This window comes from Rattus rattus, chromosome 12 (genome assembly GCF_011064425.1).
Source record: "Rattus rattus isolate New Zealand chromosome 12, Rrattus_CSIRO_v1, whole genome shotgun sequence".
Taxonomy (NCBI): Eukaryota; Metazoa; Chordata; class Mammalia; order Rodentia; family Muridae; genus Rattus; species Rattus rattus.
In genome coordinates this window covers 65,632,580-65,651,042 of record NC_046165.1, presented here as the reverse complement: position 1 = coordinate 65,651,042, position 18,463 = coordinate 65,632,580, and the positions used below count along the sequence as shown (strand labels likewise).

Sequence of the window (18,463 nt, the reverse complement as noted above, 5' to 3'; positions counted from 1 at the left end):
ACACCTCTATTTGAAGGAAGGAGGTCCCGGCTGGCAGGTTCTCTTCAACAACAACCGTGTACGTTGAATTGGTAAAAACAGGACTGTTATCGTCAATGTCCAACACCTTGATGTACAATGTCAGAGTTGAATGTCGAGGGTGTACAGCTCCATCTGTTGCCACAACAACCAGTTCATAGTGGTCCCTGGCTTCCCTGTTCAGCTTCACGGCTGTATAAATGCTCCCGTTGGACGTGATGCGGAAGAGGTTGTTGAAATTCCCCAGGCTGTAGTGCACTTGGCCATTTATCCCAGCATCTGGGTCTGTTGCCTAAACAGAAGAAACCAAAGGCTTCACATGACAGCTTCTGGCACACGGCTGGCAAACTGTGCCATGTTTTCTAGCCAAGCATTCTTTTCCCCTCTAAAGGTAAAATTAAAAAGATAATAAAGGCCCAACTTTGCAGTCAAAATCGTGAGAAGAAATAACCTGTAACTTAGTTATAATACTTAGCGAAAATGAAATAAGTCGATACCATTAGACGGTAATATATTATGTCAGAGAAAATGAGCGTTATAAAAATGGAAAGTTTCATGTAATTTTATTGCTACGGAGGATTTTAAATGTCAAAAGTAGCAGTTGGCTTTAATTAATTAAAGTTAATTCACTAACAGTTCAAGCTTTGGCGGCTGTTTTGTTTAACAAACTCGTATAGTCATTTTCACATTTACATAAGATTGGGCACGATGTATATTTACCTTCTTTAATCTTTATGATGATTTCTAATGAGTAAATATCCTTGGCCCCATTATGCAAATGAGACCATATGGCTTAAGGATATTAATTGTCTCACATAAAGTTATATAAGAATTAAATACCTCAGGGGTCCTAGATTTCAGAACAATGACTTATATATAAAACTGTTTAATAAATGCTAATGAAAGTAATGAATGTTCAGTGGTCCGTGGACCTGAGGTTTGAAATTAAACATATTCCCAAACTGTATGGTAATAAAAGTACAGTAATTGTCAAATCACAAGTCAGGGTTACTGTTTAATGTTAGAATATGAATCTCAAAGTAATAGCTGAGGGTCACTGGGGCTACCTGAATCTGTATTTGCTGAAAGTTTTAGGCATGAAGTCATTTTGCATCAGGAATAGAAAAGCTATTTCTAATAGAATGTTGGTAGAAGTCCTCTTGTTTGAGAGTCAGCAGATTTATCACAACTGATAACCTTACACCACCAGATACTGCGCATGTTATATCAAATGATTCTACTGCTGTTTTTCATAAACTCTGGACTCTACCTAAGAAGCTGTGAAATAGTGTACATTTATGTTCCAAACTACCAGGAAAGATGGGGAGAGGACTTCATTTTGATTTCTAAACTCAAAGATGACTGATTCTTTGCGAGGGCTGGAACACAAGGCATTTTAACATCATGTGCACACATCTCTTATTTTGAAAAAACAAAGAAGTAATGTAGACATAGGGCTGGCGGTGTGTTGGTACCTGCTGATGACCTGAGCTTGACCTCTGGAAGATGTATGACAGAAGAGCCTCCTTTGACCTCCAAACACGCACTGTGTAACATGTGAGCACACTCACACACACACACACACACTCACATATACACACATAATCACACACACACACACTCACATACACACACACTCAATGCACACATCCTCACACACTCATACATATACACACTCACACATCCACTCACACATGTACACACTCACACATACACACACATATACACACACTCACACACAAATACACATAACACACACAAATACACACATAACACACTCACACGCCCATGCTATATAAATACATAATAATAAAAAAATAAATGAAAAGAAAAAGATGTGAATATCATGTTTATAGCTACAGTCTTTCACTTCATATGACTGAAACTCAGATAGAATTTGTTCTTTAGACAAAGCCACAGATGCCCTAGAGAGGTTTATCCTGGCAGTGAAAGAGAAGAAGAATGACATTAATACCTGGAGGAAGAAAACAAACATAGTCAGGGAACTGAAGGGTTATGTAGAAGTAGTTTCCCTGAAGCTCTAGCTTGCCTAGATGGCTCCAGAAACTGTTGGTGGAGTAGTGGTGCTTGCTACCCTAGTCGTAGCAGTGAACAGCATGACAACATGCTCTGTCATTCTGGGGGAAAGACTGAAGTTGTTTGTTTCCAGATCAAGTAAAGAAAATAATTATTAAATAACTTAGGTAGGTTGTGATCCATACGCCATTGCTCTTATGATCGTTAGCCTCAATGTTCATTGCTGGGATACTCAGTAAAAACATTTTACACATGCGCCATAACCTAAGTGACACCTACCCAAGGTATTTGTTCATTTCTTATAATTCAAAGTTCCCTATGACAAAGAAGTCTGGTTTAACTAGTAAACTGTTCTCTGTCTCTGTCTCTGTCTCTGTCTCTGTCTCTGTCTCTGTCTCTGTCTCTCTCTCTCTCTCTCTCTGTGTCTCTCTCTCTCCCTCCCTCCCTCCCTCCCTCCTTCCCTTCCTCAACGTGTGTGAGCCTGAGTGTGTGTGAATGTGTTAGTGTGTGTGTGAGTGTGTGAGTGTGTGTTAGTGTGTGTGAGTGTGTATGTGTGTGAGTGTGTTTGTGTGAGTGGGTTAGTGTGTGAGTGTGTTAGTGTGTGTGAGAGTATGTCAGCGTGTTGTGAGTATGTGTGTGTCTCATGTGTGAGTGTGTGTATGAGTGTGTTAGTGGATATGAGTGTGTATGCTAGTATGTGGGCACATCTTATTCGTGTGCCCACCAATCTAACTAATGTCTCATTTCTAGTATCCAGGATAAATGTGCCCTCACTTATCATGGGTTACGCTCTTACGAATTCATTTAAATAAAAAATATTGTGTCTCAAAACATTTAGTACAGTAATGGGCTGAGCCCCACAGGTGTGGAAGCCACTACATCATGCAGCTCTGGTCATTTCCACTTACAAGGGGTGACCACTGGGGGCTGCAGCTTCCTGATGCTGCCCAGCATCGCTGGACACTACCATGGCATAATGAATGCCACTGTGATAATGATAAAACTTCAAATATCTCAAGTTCATCTTGTACATGACACCAGTAGCTTCGGAACCATCATAAACCCAACAGCTTCCAAGTCAATCTATAATACACGGGAACTGCACGCACTAGCGTTTATTCCATTGCCAAAATAGCAGATAATCATACAGTTATCAGCTCCCGTGAAATAAAGGTTCTTTACATACATCTCTGCAGATGAGAAGTTCAGTATAGGGTCACCGACTTAGAAGCTAGGTATGAACCATCTCTGCTCCCGCTGGGAGGCTCTGGGGAAATATTGAAACTATTGACAGAGTCGGGCTGTGGAAACAGTGAGCCTGAGATTCCCATCCTTGTAAAAGTCAGAATGTGAAGACTATGGCCAACCGTCTCCACCACCATGTTCTGTACCTGTGAGGTCCTTGCACGTTTTGAACGACTTCTCCTCCTCCACACCTCTTGGATTCATGTTCCGGCTGCCTTGTTCCTCTTTAAAACTTGTGCAAGTATTTTAGGCTTACTTTGACAGACGGGACTATACCATCTTTACAAGGACCTTTGTTTTAATCGTACATTTTGCAAATATATAACGGCGTCTCTATTTTTGGGAAATTACGGACGCAAAAATTCCAATATTTTTTGGCAGCTACAAGGAGGCTCTCAAAGTCCACCCCCACAGTGATGCACTTCCCCCAACAAGGCCACACCTCCTAATTGTGCCACTCCCTGGGCCAAACATATTTAAGCCGTTGCAAACGCATTTCATAACTTTTTAAAAGCCCATTTAAATTAGCTAAAGGGAAATGAACGTTTCAAGTACACACGGATGCCTGAACTGAACCTTTGTCTCACCCACTCATCCATAGGCGGCTCCCTGCATGGCTAGCCACTGTGGCAGAAAACGTGTATATTTGACTGTATATTCTACAGCAATTAACTCTAAAGTTCGAGCTGCTCAAATATGCAGCTAAAGGTGACAAAAGGGACAGACTATGCATGGAAGCTACTTCCTTTCTTCCTTCCCTGCCTCCCAGTCACCGAGCAAGATGAATGAGGTTGTGACTCAGACACTAGGGGCAGATTCAGTTACTTACTGTTACATATGGGGAAGTCGGTGTGAGACAAGCAAGCTATCTGCGGAGTTTGTATTATCAATAGTACTGTCGAGAACTTTGCCCAGATGCTTAATGTCTACCCAAGCAACTCACCACGCGCGATGCTATAATGGACTCATTCATCTTCTTACAGATCAATTAAAAGTTAATTAAAATTGTTAATAAGAAAAATCACACTTTGCCACGTGTACCACCTCAAAGCAATAAACAGGAACGGCTGCGACTCTGTAATCATCTATCCATGGTGTACTCTTTCGAAAAATATTGTGTTTTACTGTGGCCTGATTTGTGGTTTTTGTTGGGGCATGCCTATGGCCGGGAGACTGGCTGAAAGTCTATGACCAAAGAAAGGCTCCGAAGATCGAAACAAAGGTTTCATTGGGGAGAAGTTGAGATACATGCTAGAAAGACAAACAGCACAGTTGAGTCACTGAGACCCAAATTGTGCACTGATGTTTTTTTCCATTCTGCTTGTCCACAAAGTGAGGAATTATAGTTCTTAAGCATTCAATTCGTACCCTCCTTCCCATTATTGTTAGTTTTGTTCATTGTCTTTTTCAAGGTCTGCATCTTCCTCTTAAGTCAATGAAGCTCATTGTGTCCACCAAACTTGTAGAAACCATAAACCTTTCTGCTTCCTTTGAGATGGTCTCTTCCTCTGTAGCCCAGGCTGCCCGGGAACTGAGCTTAAATCTAGCCTCAGGCTCCTGAGTCCTGGGAATATGGGTATGAGCTAACATCACAGAACTTCTGGGAATGAACATCCTGAGACAAGACCCTGAAAGAAGGCTAGAGATGTGTGTGGCCTACTGCTGAGATATCTGAGTGGTAGATCTCCTAGGCGACATGCTAGTTATTGATTGCAACTTAAAATGTATTGATCATCACATTCAAATTATTTAGAGGGAATTATTTGTGTTGCGTGACAAAATTCTTCTACGAGCATCCAATTGATGACACACAGGAGGACATCACAGTTGCCATGAAGGTGTGAACTACCGTATGGCACCTCATTAAGGCAGTGTGAGGGTGACAGTGAGCTTTGCTCCCTCTTTGCAATTTCAGAGGCCGTGCCCTCCTTTCTCTCATAGAGAAGGGGCTGTGGGAGTTGCTGAAGAGGAGGGCACTTGGACACCGGCCAGAGCACCTTTAATGACATTATTAGTAGAGATGCTTTCTATTAGCTAGCGACTTCAAACTTTGTAAAATGGTAGCTGGTTTACTTCTCTATAGAGGCTTATCTTGCTCAAGAGCTGTGATAATTCATGTAAGAAGAAAAGAAGCAATTTAATGACTCAGAGGGAGGGTAAACTTTTCCTCTCTTGGTGCAAATACCTAATCATTATTACTGAATATAGGCAGGCAGACTTAGTAGGTAAAAATAAGTAACCCGTGAGTTCAAAATATCTCAAACCACAGCCAGAGTGAACACTTTTCACAATACTGTGACTCTGAGATCTCAGGCTGTCGGTCTCTGAAAGATTTGGATTTTCTAGCTTATAATTGGTTTTTCCCTATTGTCTGAATGGCCTTGATCAAGTCTCCCCCTCCCCTTTCTCATCTATGAGTTAACGTTAGACTTTGGTATTTATTCCACTGCCTCCTGTGGGCCCTGTATTAGGTTAGCCACATGCTTGGTACACATTAAGTAATCAATCAAAATATTGTCCAATATTATTACTGTCATTGCATTTTCTGATCCCTATTAGAAGTTCATTTAAACAGATAGGTTGTGCCTCGACTTGAGAACTTTTCAGTAGAACATGCCAGGCTACTTTTATCATTGTATTTCTGTATTCTCTTTTCCTTAGACTCTGTTGACTCTGATATTTATCAGACTCTGATGATTATCAGAACTCATATATAAAATGCCCCTGTTTGTTCATGTAGCAATATTACTGCGACAAGTGATAAATATAAGAAAACTTTCTGATTCAAATAATATCTTAGTCATTATATGGAGGAGCAATGAATATCAAAGGTTTCTTGTGTGTTTGTAAGTGTAGCAATTAAGAAGGTGTAAACTGTCACAGAGCACCTGTGTGTATACATATGTGTGTGTGAATATGCATGTCTGTGTGTATGTGTATATATGTGTGAGGTTTCATCTGTGTAAATGTGTGTGTGTTTATGTGCATATTTGTATACAGGTTTACATGTATGTATATATTACTGTGAGAGAGAATACATATATGTTTGAGCATGTGCATGGGGTTATGTACATGTGTATGCATGTGTATTCATGTGTGGGTATGTAGTGCATGTGCACATGTGTGTGAACATGTGTATACATATATGCACGTAGAGGGTGTATATATGTGTATATATACATATATATGTGGGGTTATGTGTATGTGTGCATGTATATTTGATGTGTACACATTGGTACATGCACATGTACATGCACATTCTTGTATATGTGAGTATATGCATGTACATGGGTATATGTGTTTGAATGAGAAACATTCCCATAAGATCATGTATTTGAACACTGGGTTCCCAGTTGTAGTGATGTCTGCAAAGTTATGGGATTTTTAGGTGGGGTCTAGTTGGAGGAAGTACATCACTTGGGGGCAGGATAGACTGTGTGTATAGACTTATCCCACTTCCGGTTCATGCTCTTTGTATAGTTAAAGCTGTAATGTGTCAGCTTCCTACTCTGGTTGCCTGGAGCCATGCTTCCCCCACCGTAGAGACTCTCCCCCTGCAGCTGTCAGTCAAATAAACTCCTTTGTTATGAGTCACTTTTAGTGATATAGGACATGTACCGTATATGTGTGTGCAGGGACATATGTGTATTTGTGTATATGTATGTGTGGATACATGTATGTATGTAGGTGTGTGTTCATGCAGAGGATAACCATGCATGTTTCCTAAGTCACTGCCCATAGTATTTTTGAGGCGGGATCTCACTGACCTGGAGCTTCCAAGTAGGCTAGGTAGGCCAGCTTGACCAGTAAAATCCAGCGATCTTCTTGTTTCTCCCTCTGCAGTGCTGGTATGACAGGCTGCCCTAACCACCAGGCTTCCCCATGTGAGTTCTGGGGATTAAACTCAGGTCTTGTACTGACCAAAACACCTCCTCTGCTCTTCATAAAGTTAACTATTTATTTTATGTATTATTGTGGTTGTTATTGTACATGCGGATATCCATTTCTATGTGAATACAGAAGACTGAATTCAGATCCTTCCTCTCTCTCTCTCTCTCTCTCTCTCTCTCTCTCCACAAATGTTTTACCCCATCTCCCAGGCCTTTATACAGAGCTTTGCTAACAAATTTAGATGTTAGATTAGATATAAGAGAGAGAAAATTTCAATGAAGGACTGTACTTGAAGATGTCATAGATATTGTCACACAGAAATGTCTACTAAGTCTGTCCCGGGAGAAGTCCTCTCAAGATACCCATTTTCACTTTAGAGTAATTTCACCATGGCCCGAGAAGCAGATGTGTGTGTCTGTGTGCAAGTGTTTATGACCTGGTCTTAGATTCACTGCTGTGGTAGATTAAAGGGTACAAGAATTATCTCACACTGAGCATGCCTTTACTCATAACTACTGCAGGCTGTCCCCACACATTTGGAAAGATAAATTCTGCCCACAGGAATCAGTAAATAGTATTTCTACACATAAAAGTTTTGGCAGCTGCCCGTATTTTTCTACAAAGCTGTGTCTCTTTTTAGTGTTCTTAAATTCTTTCTATTCTACCACGGGGAAACCACAATTAAGCTGTTGTAAAGAGTTTAGATATTTTCCTGGCTTCTATTCCTTGGCTTCACCAATTCAAATAGCTTTCCTCCCACTAAGGACCCCTGTCACCTCGTATTTACTTGGCGTTCTAACATGTTATAATTGCCTACTTACCTGCCTGTCTCCTACACTATACTTCAAACAGCCAGGGAAGGAAGTACGCCTTCTTATCCTTGGCTTACTCTTCTCATCCTTTACATATGCCCAACAAATATTTGTTGAACAAATGTTTAATTTAGGATTTCCTACCAAGCAATAGGTGGCTTTCTTGAATGTTCTGTTGGCCCTCCCAACACCCAAAGAATGCAATTACTCCTCATTGTGCAACGATTTGTGTTTTTATCACAACATTCAAGGATCTCCAGGATCTCCTCCTCCTCTTCTGTCATTACCCATGTACATCCACAACTAACCCTTTGACACAATCTCCATCTTGTTTATGTTTCCAATGTGTGCCTCAGCTTCCAGGTGTCCCTGCCATCTCCCTGGTTTCCCCCTTCCTCCAGAGTTGCACCATACTTTCCCTGAACTCTTACCCCACCCTTGTGTTACTTCAGACAGGAGAGTTCTGGACCTGATTTATTGAAAAGCAACAATCCTGTGACAGAGGGAAAGAAAAAAGATGTCCTCTTCCCATACCCCCATCCCCATTTCTGCATGGAAGGGGACACGTCCGCTATCACTTCATTGGTCAAGACAAACCCCATGACTGAGGCTGATGCCAGGGGGTGGAGAAGCTAACCTTGGAGAGTGAGAACAGATATAAGAACACAGGCATCCTATTTGCCTCACTTGTCCTGAAGTGCCTCTGTAGCTCCCATGTCTTCCCTGAGAGACTTCTTTGCCTCAGAGAGCTCTCAATCTTTTCACTGAGCTTCCCGATCCTTCCATCATCTAGCAAAACTCTTTTAAATTGCTTTTACTGAACATCGTGTGACTATACATTAGATGTGCAAACTACAGCTTGCTATCTAGTACACTGTGGTTCCGGCGAGAGGCAGTGTTAGAGGAAAGAACCTGGCTGTTTGGAGAGAAGAAAAGAGAAATAAGAAGTTGAAGCAGGGGCAGGGATATGGAAAAAGTAGACAGACATGTGAGAGGAAATAATCTCTGAGGAATTGGGTATATGAAGATGTCAAATTAAGCAAGGCGTTTTGAGATGCCCCCACACAGCCTATAGAACTTGCAATGAAAGAATGTAGATTAACCCAGGTAATTAGAAAGAGAGCATCATGCAGGAGGCATGCAGCTCATGCCTAAATATTTCCACTCATTTATTACCTGATGGCAGACAGTCTAAGGTTAATGCTTTGAAGCTTCACAAAAGGTTGTCCAGTTCCTAGTTATGTTACTTGAATGACGATGTTTCCCATCTGGGCTCACTATCGGGCTTTCTACAGTTCTACAATAAGGAAGTTTCTTTTCTGCTCTCCGATTTTCCAAATGAAGTTGGGAGCAAAAAGGAAGCTCCAGGAAGACTTTTTCAAAATTAATTTTATGTCCTTCCTCTTTTATGGGGGGGGGGGAGAGGGGTGTCATATCCTGTCATAATTTCCTTTTCCATTGTTGTGATAAAACATCCTGACCAAAGCAACTTAAGGGAGAAAGGGTTATTTTAGCCCACAGCTCCAAGTTGTGTTCTCTCATAGGTGGGAAGTCACTGTTGAAGGTGCATGATGCAGCCATGATCAGGTACAGAAAAACATTCTTGGACTCAGCTAATGCTCTACAGGATTTCTCTCCAGTTAATACTCACAGTAGTTGGGTCAACCCATCTCAGTTAAAGCAATCAAAATAACCCCTCACAGACCTTGTGCCTCTAGGTTCTAGATTGTATCAAGCTGAGGTCACTAAAAATCACACTTGCTCTTTCATAACTCTACAACGAGTCTAGTGTATATGACTCAATTCCTTGAGGTGGTTGGAAACCCACAGTTAGAATATATATTTTAAAATATTGCCTTAATTCTATTTTTTAAAGTGGTATGGGAGAAGTCTAGGTCCTAAATACTTTTTCCAAAAGAACCCCACCACTGTCTTATGCCCAGTCTGTCTAAGGTACTCTAACCATTTCCTAAATTTATTACTTTTTATCTCAAGTGTATTATCTTCCAGAAACGCCGGGCATTAAAAGGGAACACTGAGTTCACTTGTATAATTCTTCAGATGATTCCTTATTAATATTTGTGGCAATTTTAACTATTCTTATAATTGCTATTTTCATTGCTTCAACAGAAACAACCAACATAAACAATATAATCTCAACCAACATGAACAATGTAATCTGTCTCATTATCTCAAAGATGTCAGTCTACCATTGTTTTGGATTTGTTTTTTGCTTTTGTATTCTAATGCTAAACACTGGCCCCCAGGCTTAGTTAACCCCAGGAATGAGAGAATCTGCATTTACACAAAGTGATGCCATGTGACCCTTGCTCCTTAATTTAAAACTATTGGTTGAAGAAAGAAGTCGAGAGCCTATAGCTGGACAGAGGAAAGGTAAGTGAGGTTTTGGTTTTTGGACCTGGGGTCTGAGGAGGAGAGAAAGTGGAGAGTAGAGAGAGGAAAAGACACCATGGGGTAGGTGAGTCATGAAAACATGGTCATGAGGACTGGGCAATTGGAGTAAGAGCAGCCTAGATAGAACATGGCAAGTTCTAACTCGGGACTGTTGAGGGGGAAGTAGATTCCAATAGCTTAGAGGGTAGATATCTGCCCAGTTCTAGTGCACTAAAGGCTTATTATAAATATAAAAGTTTTGTGTCTTTGATCTGGGAACTGAATGATTAAGGCAGGGTAGAAACCCCCCCCCCTGAGATTAAATATTTTCAACAGCATACCACAGTGGGATGTGCAGCAGAGTAGACCTATGTCTGCATGGTGTCACGGACAGGAAGCAAGGAAGGGAGAATGTTGGCCCTGGGTTGGTTTCCTCATGTTCCCCCTTTTATTCTGCTCAGATCACCAGTCCATAGGGAGGTGCTGCCATCTTATGAGTGGTCTTGTGCTTCTCCAATCCATAGTGGTAGATGACACAATGCTTAGGTAAACCAGTCAGGTAGACTGGGATTAACCATCACAGCCTCAGGAAGTAAAAAGCTCTTTATGCTGCGTCATACCTATAACTGTCCTATGACCTCTGTAGCCATGTAATGTTTTTTGTAAACAATGTCTTCCTTAAGCAGCAGCATGTCCCTCTTATCTCATCCACCCAACGCATGAATAACTGAAATCTATTATTTGGTACTCACAGTGCTTTCTTAAAAGTGAGTAAATCTTAAATTTGTTAGGGACAAATGAAATAAAAATACATTTCCTTCTTCTGATGACTATTAAGTGAGCAATGCTACCAACAATAAACTATCCTTAAACTAGTTATTGAATGGTTACTCTACCCCTTTCTTTGGCTTATCATCAGAAATCTTTGACTTAAATCAGAAATATATTTGTGGTTTAACATGAACATGAGTGAGTTTATTCATTTGTGTAGAATTAATATAGTAGTTTAACTCCACACTTTCCCCCATATTACTCTACTCCTTTTACAGTATTCTCTTTGTAATTAAACACACGAGATATTTTATCACCACAGATACATTGCATATTATTTTTATCCATATATACTATCCGTGTTTATGGATAAGGAAGGTAAGATATTTTCATCACGTAGGCAACAACATTTACTTTTCAGGGATAAGATGTGACTGTAGACATTTGTGTTCTCATCATGATACAAAATCATGTCACATGAGAGCCATTCTTTCAGGGCTCATTCTATGAAGCTATGACATTCTGAAGTTTTTGTCCATGTCACTGTGGAGGTAACTTAGAGCAAGTGGAACTGCCCTCAAGGAGCAATACTTGTACTGACACTGTACAAACAATGATTCTACTCAATCGGTTAATCTGCTTGACCTAGACTTTCAATGTATACATTTGCATTATCTGTCAAGTTTTGACACAAAGTATTAGTTTCCTTCCTAAACTAATATTCAAAATTACACCCTGCCTATTTATTTCCAAAATAATTTACTACTTATTAAATAGCTACATTATTGTATATCTTAACCTCATGTCTTAATTTATTTTCTATTAAATATGAACATACTATGGACTTCTTTAAGGAACCGATTTTTTAGAGCTAAATTTCGGTCTATATACTGTCCTTTGTCACAAAGATTTTTATTTTATCTTGCTTTTGATTTTTTTCTGTACCAGTGTTAGAATAATAGAACAAGAAACTAAAAGAAAATTAATTAATTAACAGACAGCATCCTCTGAATAATGAGAGAAAATACCTTCTCATTAACCAATATTATCAATGATTCTTTCAGTGTAGGTAAGCTGTTTGGGGCACTTTTCTTCCTCCTTGCTATGACAAAAGCATCTGACTTAAAGGAGGGAAGTCTTATTTTGGCTTATGGTTTCCATGGGATGTCACCACCTTTAAAGGAAGCAACTTGGAGTAGAGGCTCCTTCTATCATGCCATAGCAGGAAGCAGAAAGCACACACAACAATCAGATATGAGGATGACATACAAAGCCATTCCAAGTGCCCTCCTTCTGCTGGCAAGAACAAAGGCTCACATAAGTTATGTTAAATTCTTAACAATGATATCCCTGACCCCAGTACGGTCAAGCCCATTTCCAAAAGCAAAATGTAGCTAATCCAACTTCAAGAATCCTCACAATCTTCCATCCTTCACGTTACATTTTTATTGACCCAGATGTGGTCCTTCGGGGCAGCATGTGCCCAGACATCACCATGACCTCAGGTGGCAGTACAGCCCATGCACCTCCACCTGAACTTTGGTAGTATCTCAGACCACAAACATCAACATAGACCCAGGCTGCAGTAGAACCACAGACCCAGGCATAGCTCTGAGTAGCAGTGAAGATCCAAACATCACTATGGTTCAGGTGGCAGTATGGACCACTCACATCAATATGCTCTCCCCTTTACCTCTCTACACATCAACCCTGGCAGTAGCACTGTCTATGGATTTGGCTTCAGATTTCAGCCTTTGGCACAGTCCATGGTTGTCTGTGTGGCCCTTGGTGTAACATATGCCACAGACAATCCTGGCCCACACCATGTCACAGCCAAATTGTCATGGGCCTGGCTTGCCTGCCCAGAGGTGGGTGTGGATGGTGGGGTGTCCTGGGCTAAGATGATGGCTCTTTGAATTCTCACAATCTTAAAACTCTATTAGTCTTCAAGACTTCAAAGTCTCTAATGAGACTGAAGGGAAATTGTTAGCTCTAGGATCCTGCAAAGTCATAAAGTCGATGTTCTAATATATCATTCCACAGAGTATCATGCCCAGCTACTAAAGAGAAGATAAGAAAGATGACAAATAAGAATAGAACAAAATTCAGAAGGGCAAATAATAAGTTCTGTAGCTACATATAAAGATCTGGGGGGAATATTATGTCATCCTATGAGCTCCAACAGACTTGGTAGCTTGCTATTTATAGTCCTGACCTCTGCAGTACATAGAACCCGTCTCTGGACTGCTTCTACCTAATACCTGCAGCTGTTCCCTGCAGACCTCACTCTTTAACATTCTGGTGCCTCCATTGAAACATATACCTTACCAGCACACCTTCACACACAACTCCCTTGGGAACTCCATTTAGGGCTCTGCTAGTGCCTTGTATTGGCTGGTTTCACATGCTCTTCTTGGTGTAAGTTGCTATGACTGTGGAACTTAGCATTCTGCATGTCAAACACAATCGACACCATATAGCTGATGACAAATTCTTCTGCCAGGCAGAGATGTAGTCAAGTTCCTTTGACCAGGACTACTTGGACCTCTAAATTTATGGATAGCTGAACTGGGTATAAAATCCCTCCCCCCCTTTTTTCCCCTTTTGAATCATGGTCTATAACTCTATATGTTTTCAGCATGCTCACTATAAAGAAAGGTCTTTTCAATGTGTTTGAATTTTCACCCGGTGGTTTTCTATTGGAAGATTCTTACTCTCAAAGAACCTCGGCTATTGTCCCAGGTCATGTGTGTGGCTCCTCCTTAATAGCATTTATCCCTATAACAGTTAGTAGCTTCTTTGTCTGTACTTTTCTTGATAGCAACTTCATTGATAGTCATTTTTTTTCATGACTCTGTTGCAAACCTTTCCACGTTTCTCTATATTCCTTTGTATTCTCTTACATTGGAATTATGGCCCAAAATCAGTGAGAAGCCAGCTTGACACAGCCTGAAGTATTTTCTGCCCTGAAATTTCATCTATCAAACAAACCAGTCTATTATTGTTTTAATTTAGCATCATTCAAATTTTAGAACAGGGTCTGAATACAATCAGATTCATTGTTTTACTAGATCATGTGTGGCTTCTAGACTAACTCCTGGCAGAATCCCTTTTCTATTTGAGGTCGTGAGTCTGGCCTTTACCTCCGTCATTTATGTAGGTATTCTGATATGTAACACTCCCCCTAGAATGGCCCATTAGGCTTCACATTGTATAGACCTTCTTGAGTGTTTAAATTCTACTACACTTGCCTCCTGTTCCAATGGCCAACCATCTCCATGATCAGGCCCATACAGCAGAGGTCCCACTATCTGCTATCAATTTTCTGTATTAATGCCTTTGTTCATTCATGTGACAGAAGCAACTCAAGGAAGGAATTCTCATTTTAGCTCACAGTTTTCTGGGAATTTCACTGCATCATAAAAAGAGTGCATGCTAGAGCTCACAGTGGCAGGACCATAGGGTAGAAGCATCACTTAGCTCAGCACATTAGAAAACGGAATGCAAAAGTCAGCAACAGAAGTGGGCATGGCCTTTGTACCCACTACCAGGAGCTATCAAGGAGATCGAAGGTGATCTCTCTGAGATGGTTCCACCATGGACTGTACAGTTAATGATAGATTTGCTTCTGCAGGCAAGGATGGGGAGATTTCATTTTAGAAAAGATTCCTGCTATTAATATGCTTTTCCTCGTTTTATTAAATATATACAACAATCATTATGCATTAGCCCTTAGTTCTAATGGGCAGATTTCTGCAGAACTGCAGAGATGTGCTGTCTTGTAGTCATGCTATATAGACAAGTAAATGATTTCTTTATCCTGAATGGTTGATCCTATAAGAATTCCTAAAATTATCCCAGTAATTATTAAGCTCTTTTATAATAGGGCTGGTATTAAGTCCTTTCTGATGTCAAAACTGCAATGGAACCTCTGCCTGTCTTCAAGTGTCACCAATTAATTGCTTCTGAGATGGCAAGCAGACACCTACAACTCAGAACACATTCCAAGAGGTTGTAAAACAATTGACCAAAGGTCATTAGAAAGGATTTACTATAAGTGCAAGGACAGAAGATAAAATATCAACTGTGTTTTCCTATGCAAAACTTCACTGACAACTTAGTCACAAAAGTTATGTTTTCTAACTCTCCATGAACCTGTAGAGCTGGTGACAGATGATAAGTGTTTAGCCTGGTAATTACTCTTAATGGATATGCATGTAAGCGTTCTCTGTTGTAAAACCCTTATTCAATTTATGATTTGAATTTATGTTTGAACTTCTGGTGAACTTTTGTAAAATAAAAATGCTTAGAAAAAACGTGTGATCTATTCTCCTAGAAAAGGTACAAAGAGACTAGGAAAGATTACATTGGGAACACAGCATTGGGAGTTAAGGCTTTGGGAGTAAGACACTGAGAGCAAGGGTATCATTACATCAGAGCAGGAGGAGAGAGAAAGATTAGAAGGAGAATGCAGAGTGGAATAACTTAGAAACTATAGGCAATACAAAAATTAAGAGAGCAATATGCAGAATGCAGAGGGAAAGAGGACAAAAGAAGAAGCTTTAGAGAGAGCAGGATCAGGCAGGCTTCTCCTTAGCATGGGTCAGAACAGGTCTTTTCTTAATAGCAAGGCAGGCTTAGTCTTACTAAAGAGAACAAAGCTTTCTTCTTACAGACTTGGTTTTAATCCATTTAGCACAGAAAGGGTAGAAGCCTTCTCTTTCTCTATGCAATAAAGATTGGAGCTCATTTTTCATCCATAATGAGTGAATTCTTTCTTCTCTGGCACTTGGTCTTTTGCTTTGGAAACATATGTAGGTATGGATCTGTGTGTGTAAGCATGTACTTACGAGATAGTAAGTAAGCTGGGCCTAACTAGTTAGAATGGAGATTTATGAATCTGTTTGCATGAATCTGTATATGAATTTATGTGAGTTTAATCCATGTTTGCTTGTGTAAAAGTTTTTCCTTCTAGGAGCTTGACTCTCTTCTCCTGGTTCAATAGAAGTTTATTGCTCCATACTTCCCCCTAGCCTGACATGTGAGAGGCATCTAGACAAGAAGAAATTGTCTCTATCAATTAATACTTTACTTAATTCTGAGACACCCACACACACACTTTTTTTTTTTAGAGCACTTTCATAGGAAACTTTTCAGAAGAGCTTAGAAATAAAGGCAGATATCACTTTTCAAAGTGTCCCCTTTCCTTCTAAGACTTGAACTAGCAGTCTGGGAGTTAGAACCATGCAATTCCTGCTGAGTTAGGACCTAGGATACTTTACGTACTCCAGTGCTGTTTTAAGAGGAGGCGATAAATGCTAGAGACTACATAGCTTATAGCCTCAGAGGAACTCAGGCAAGTTAGCAACAGCAGTAAAGTGACATAGACTTAAGACAGATAAATGTTTTATTATTAAACAGAAACACTGAATATCTCATAAGACCAACTCTCACACCTGCCAACATTCTTCCCCCTCTGCTGCCTCAAAGAGAACCAAAACAAGAAAGAAGACAAGTCAGGGCTGCCCGCTGACAACCTATCTTTTCATGATCCACTTCTTACAACTAAAACTCCTGTTTCAAATGTTCCACCACCATCCAAAACAGTGCCACTACTAGCTTGGGCCCAGATGCTCAAGAACATGCATCTGAGAGGGGTACTCACATTCTAACCATAAGTTCACGCTCTCCAGTGCAGCCACAGAACTGTAAGATTGTCAGGCTTTCACCATTTTATATATCAATCTTAATATCCTCCATCATTACGAGGTCCCTGGGAAGATCACCAGGTATATTTATTCTGCTACTGTGCTTTCTAGGATAGCCCTCAAATTCAGCAATTTCCAGCCATGGAGAATGGCTTCATATAGAATTTTGCTAATTGTCTGATTCAGAGCCATGATGTATGCATTCATTCCTTCATCAACAAGTAGCTGAGGTCCTTTCTCCTAACTGTCATATCTACCACATCCATTTCAATTAGGGAAGCAGAAAGAATTAGAAGAGATAATTTATTTTATTAATATTTCCTATCCAGGAAGGCGTATGGGTGTAGTGATGAAGAGTGGAGGTATAGAAAATGTAGAAATATTTGAATAGTGAAGAGTGGGTTTAAAAAAGAATTTATTTATGTATAAGAGTGCTCTACCTGCATGTACACCTGCATGCTAGAAGAGGGCATCGGATCTCATTACAGGTGGTTGTGAGCCACTGTGTGGGTGCTGAGAATTCAACTCAGGACCTCTGGAAGAGAAGACAGGGTTCTTAACTCCTGAGCCATCTCACCAGCCCCCCAAAATGATTTCTTTTTCTCCTCTGGTCTCAATTTGCTTGTGCCTGCTTGTGACACTCATCACAGGGCTGTACTACTGGCAGAAAGGCATGGTGTGTTAAGACTGCCATGTAGCAGGCCCGAAGTATGACACTATCAGTTTGTTTTCTTCAATTTCAGTTTAAATCATTATGCTACGTCCATAAAGTTTCACCATCATGACCACTCAAACGTAAGTTGATGAAAGACCACATTGGCATGCATGCAAAGTAGACAGGGACATCTCCACAAGGCCTCAAAAATGCACAGAGAACTACAGGCAACTAGGGATTTCTAAGAGATGGAGAAGTAGTTTCTCCAGTGACGAGCAGAGCATTTTGTTATATAATACCCAATTATCAGCCCTGAAAACATACATACAAGTAACATTATATGGACTAAGCAGGTTTTATTTATGTAAACTTTTAAGTATAAGATTTATAAATACTAAGACATTTCATCGGCATCTTTAAGTTTTTCAGACTAATTGAGAGAAAAATCAGATAGGAGATAAAAAGTTCAAGAAAAATTTTAACTGTATGTGTTGTGGAGACACACATACACATACATACACACATACAAACATATACACATACACACACATATACACATACACACATACATACATACACACATACACACATACACATACACACATACACACACATACACACACATACACATACACATACACACACATACACACATACATACACATACACACATACACACATACACATACACACATACACACACACACATACATACACACACATACACACATACATACACATACACACACACACACACACACACACACACATACACACACACACACACACACATACACACACATACACACATACCTACACACATACACACACATGCACACACATATACACACACACATACATACACAACATACACACACACAAACACACACACATATACACATACACACACGCACACACATACATGTGTATAG

At 40.2% G+C, this 18,463-nt stretch overlaps 1 protein-coding gene across 1 annotated transcript in view; it reads right to left on the bottom strand.

The window, feature by feature from the left end:
- Positions 1–18,463, bottom strand: part of LOC116913192 (protocadherin-15-like) — a 299,819-nt gene that overhangs the window by 40,890 nt on the left and 240,466 nt on the right. The window contains 1 exon segment of the mRNA XM_032917385.1: positions 5–310. Within this exon segment, the coding sequence (XP_032773276.1) occupies positions 5–310 (306 nt within the window).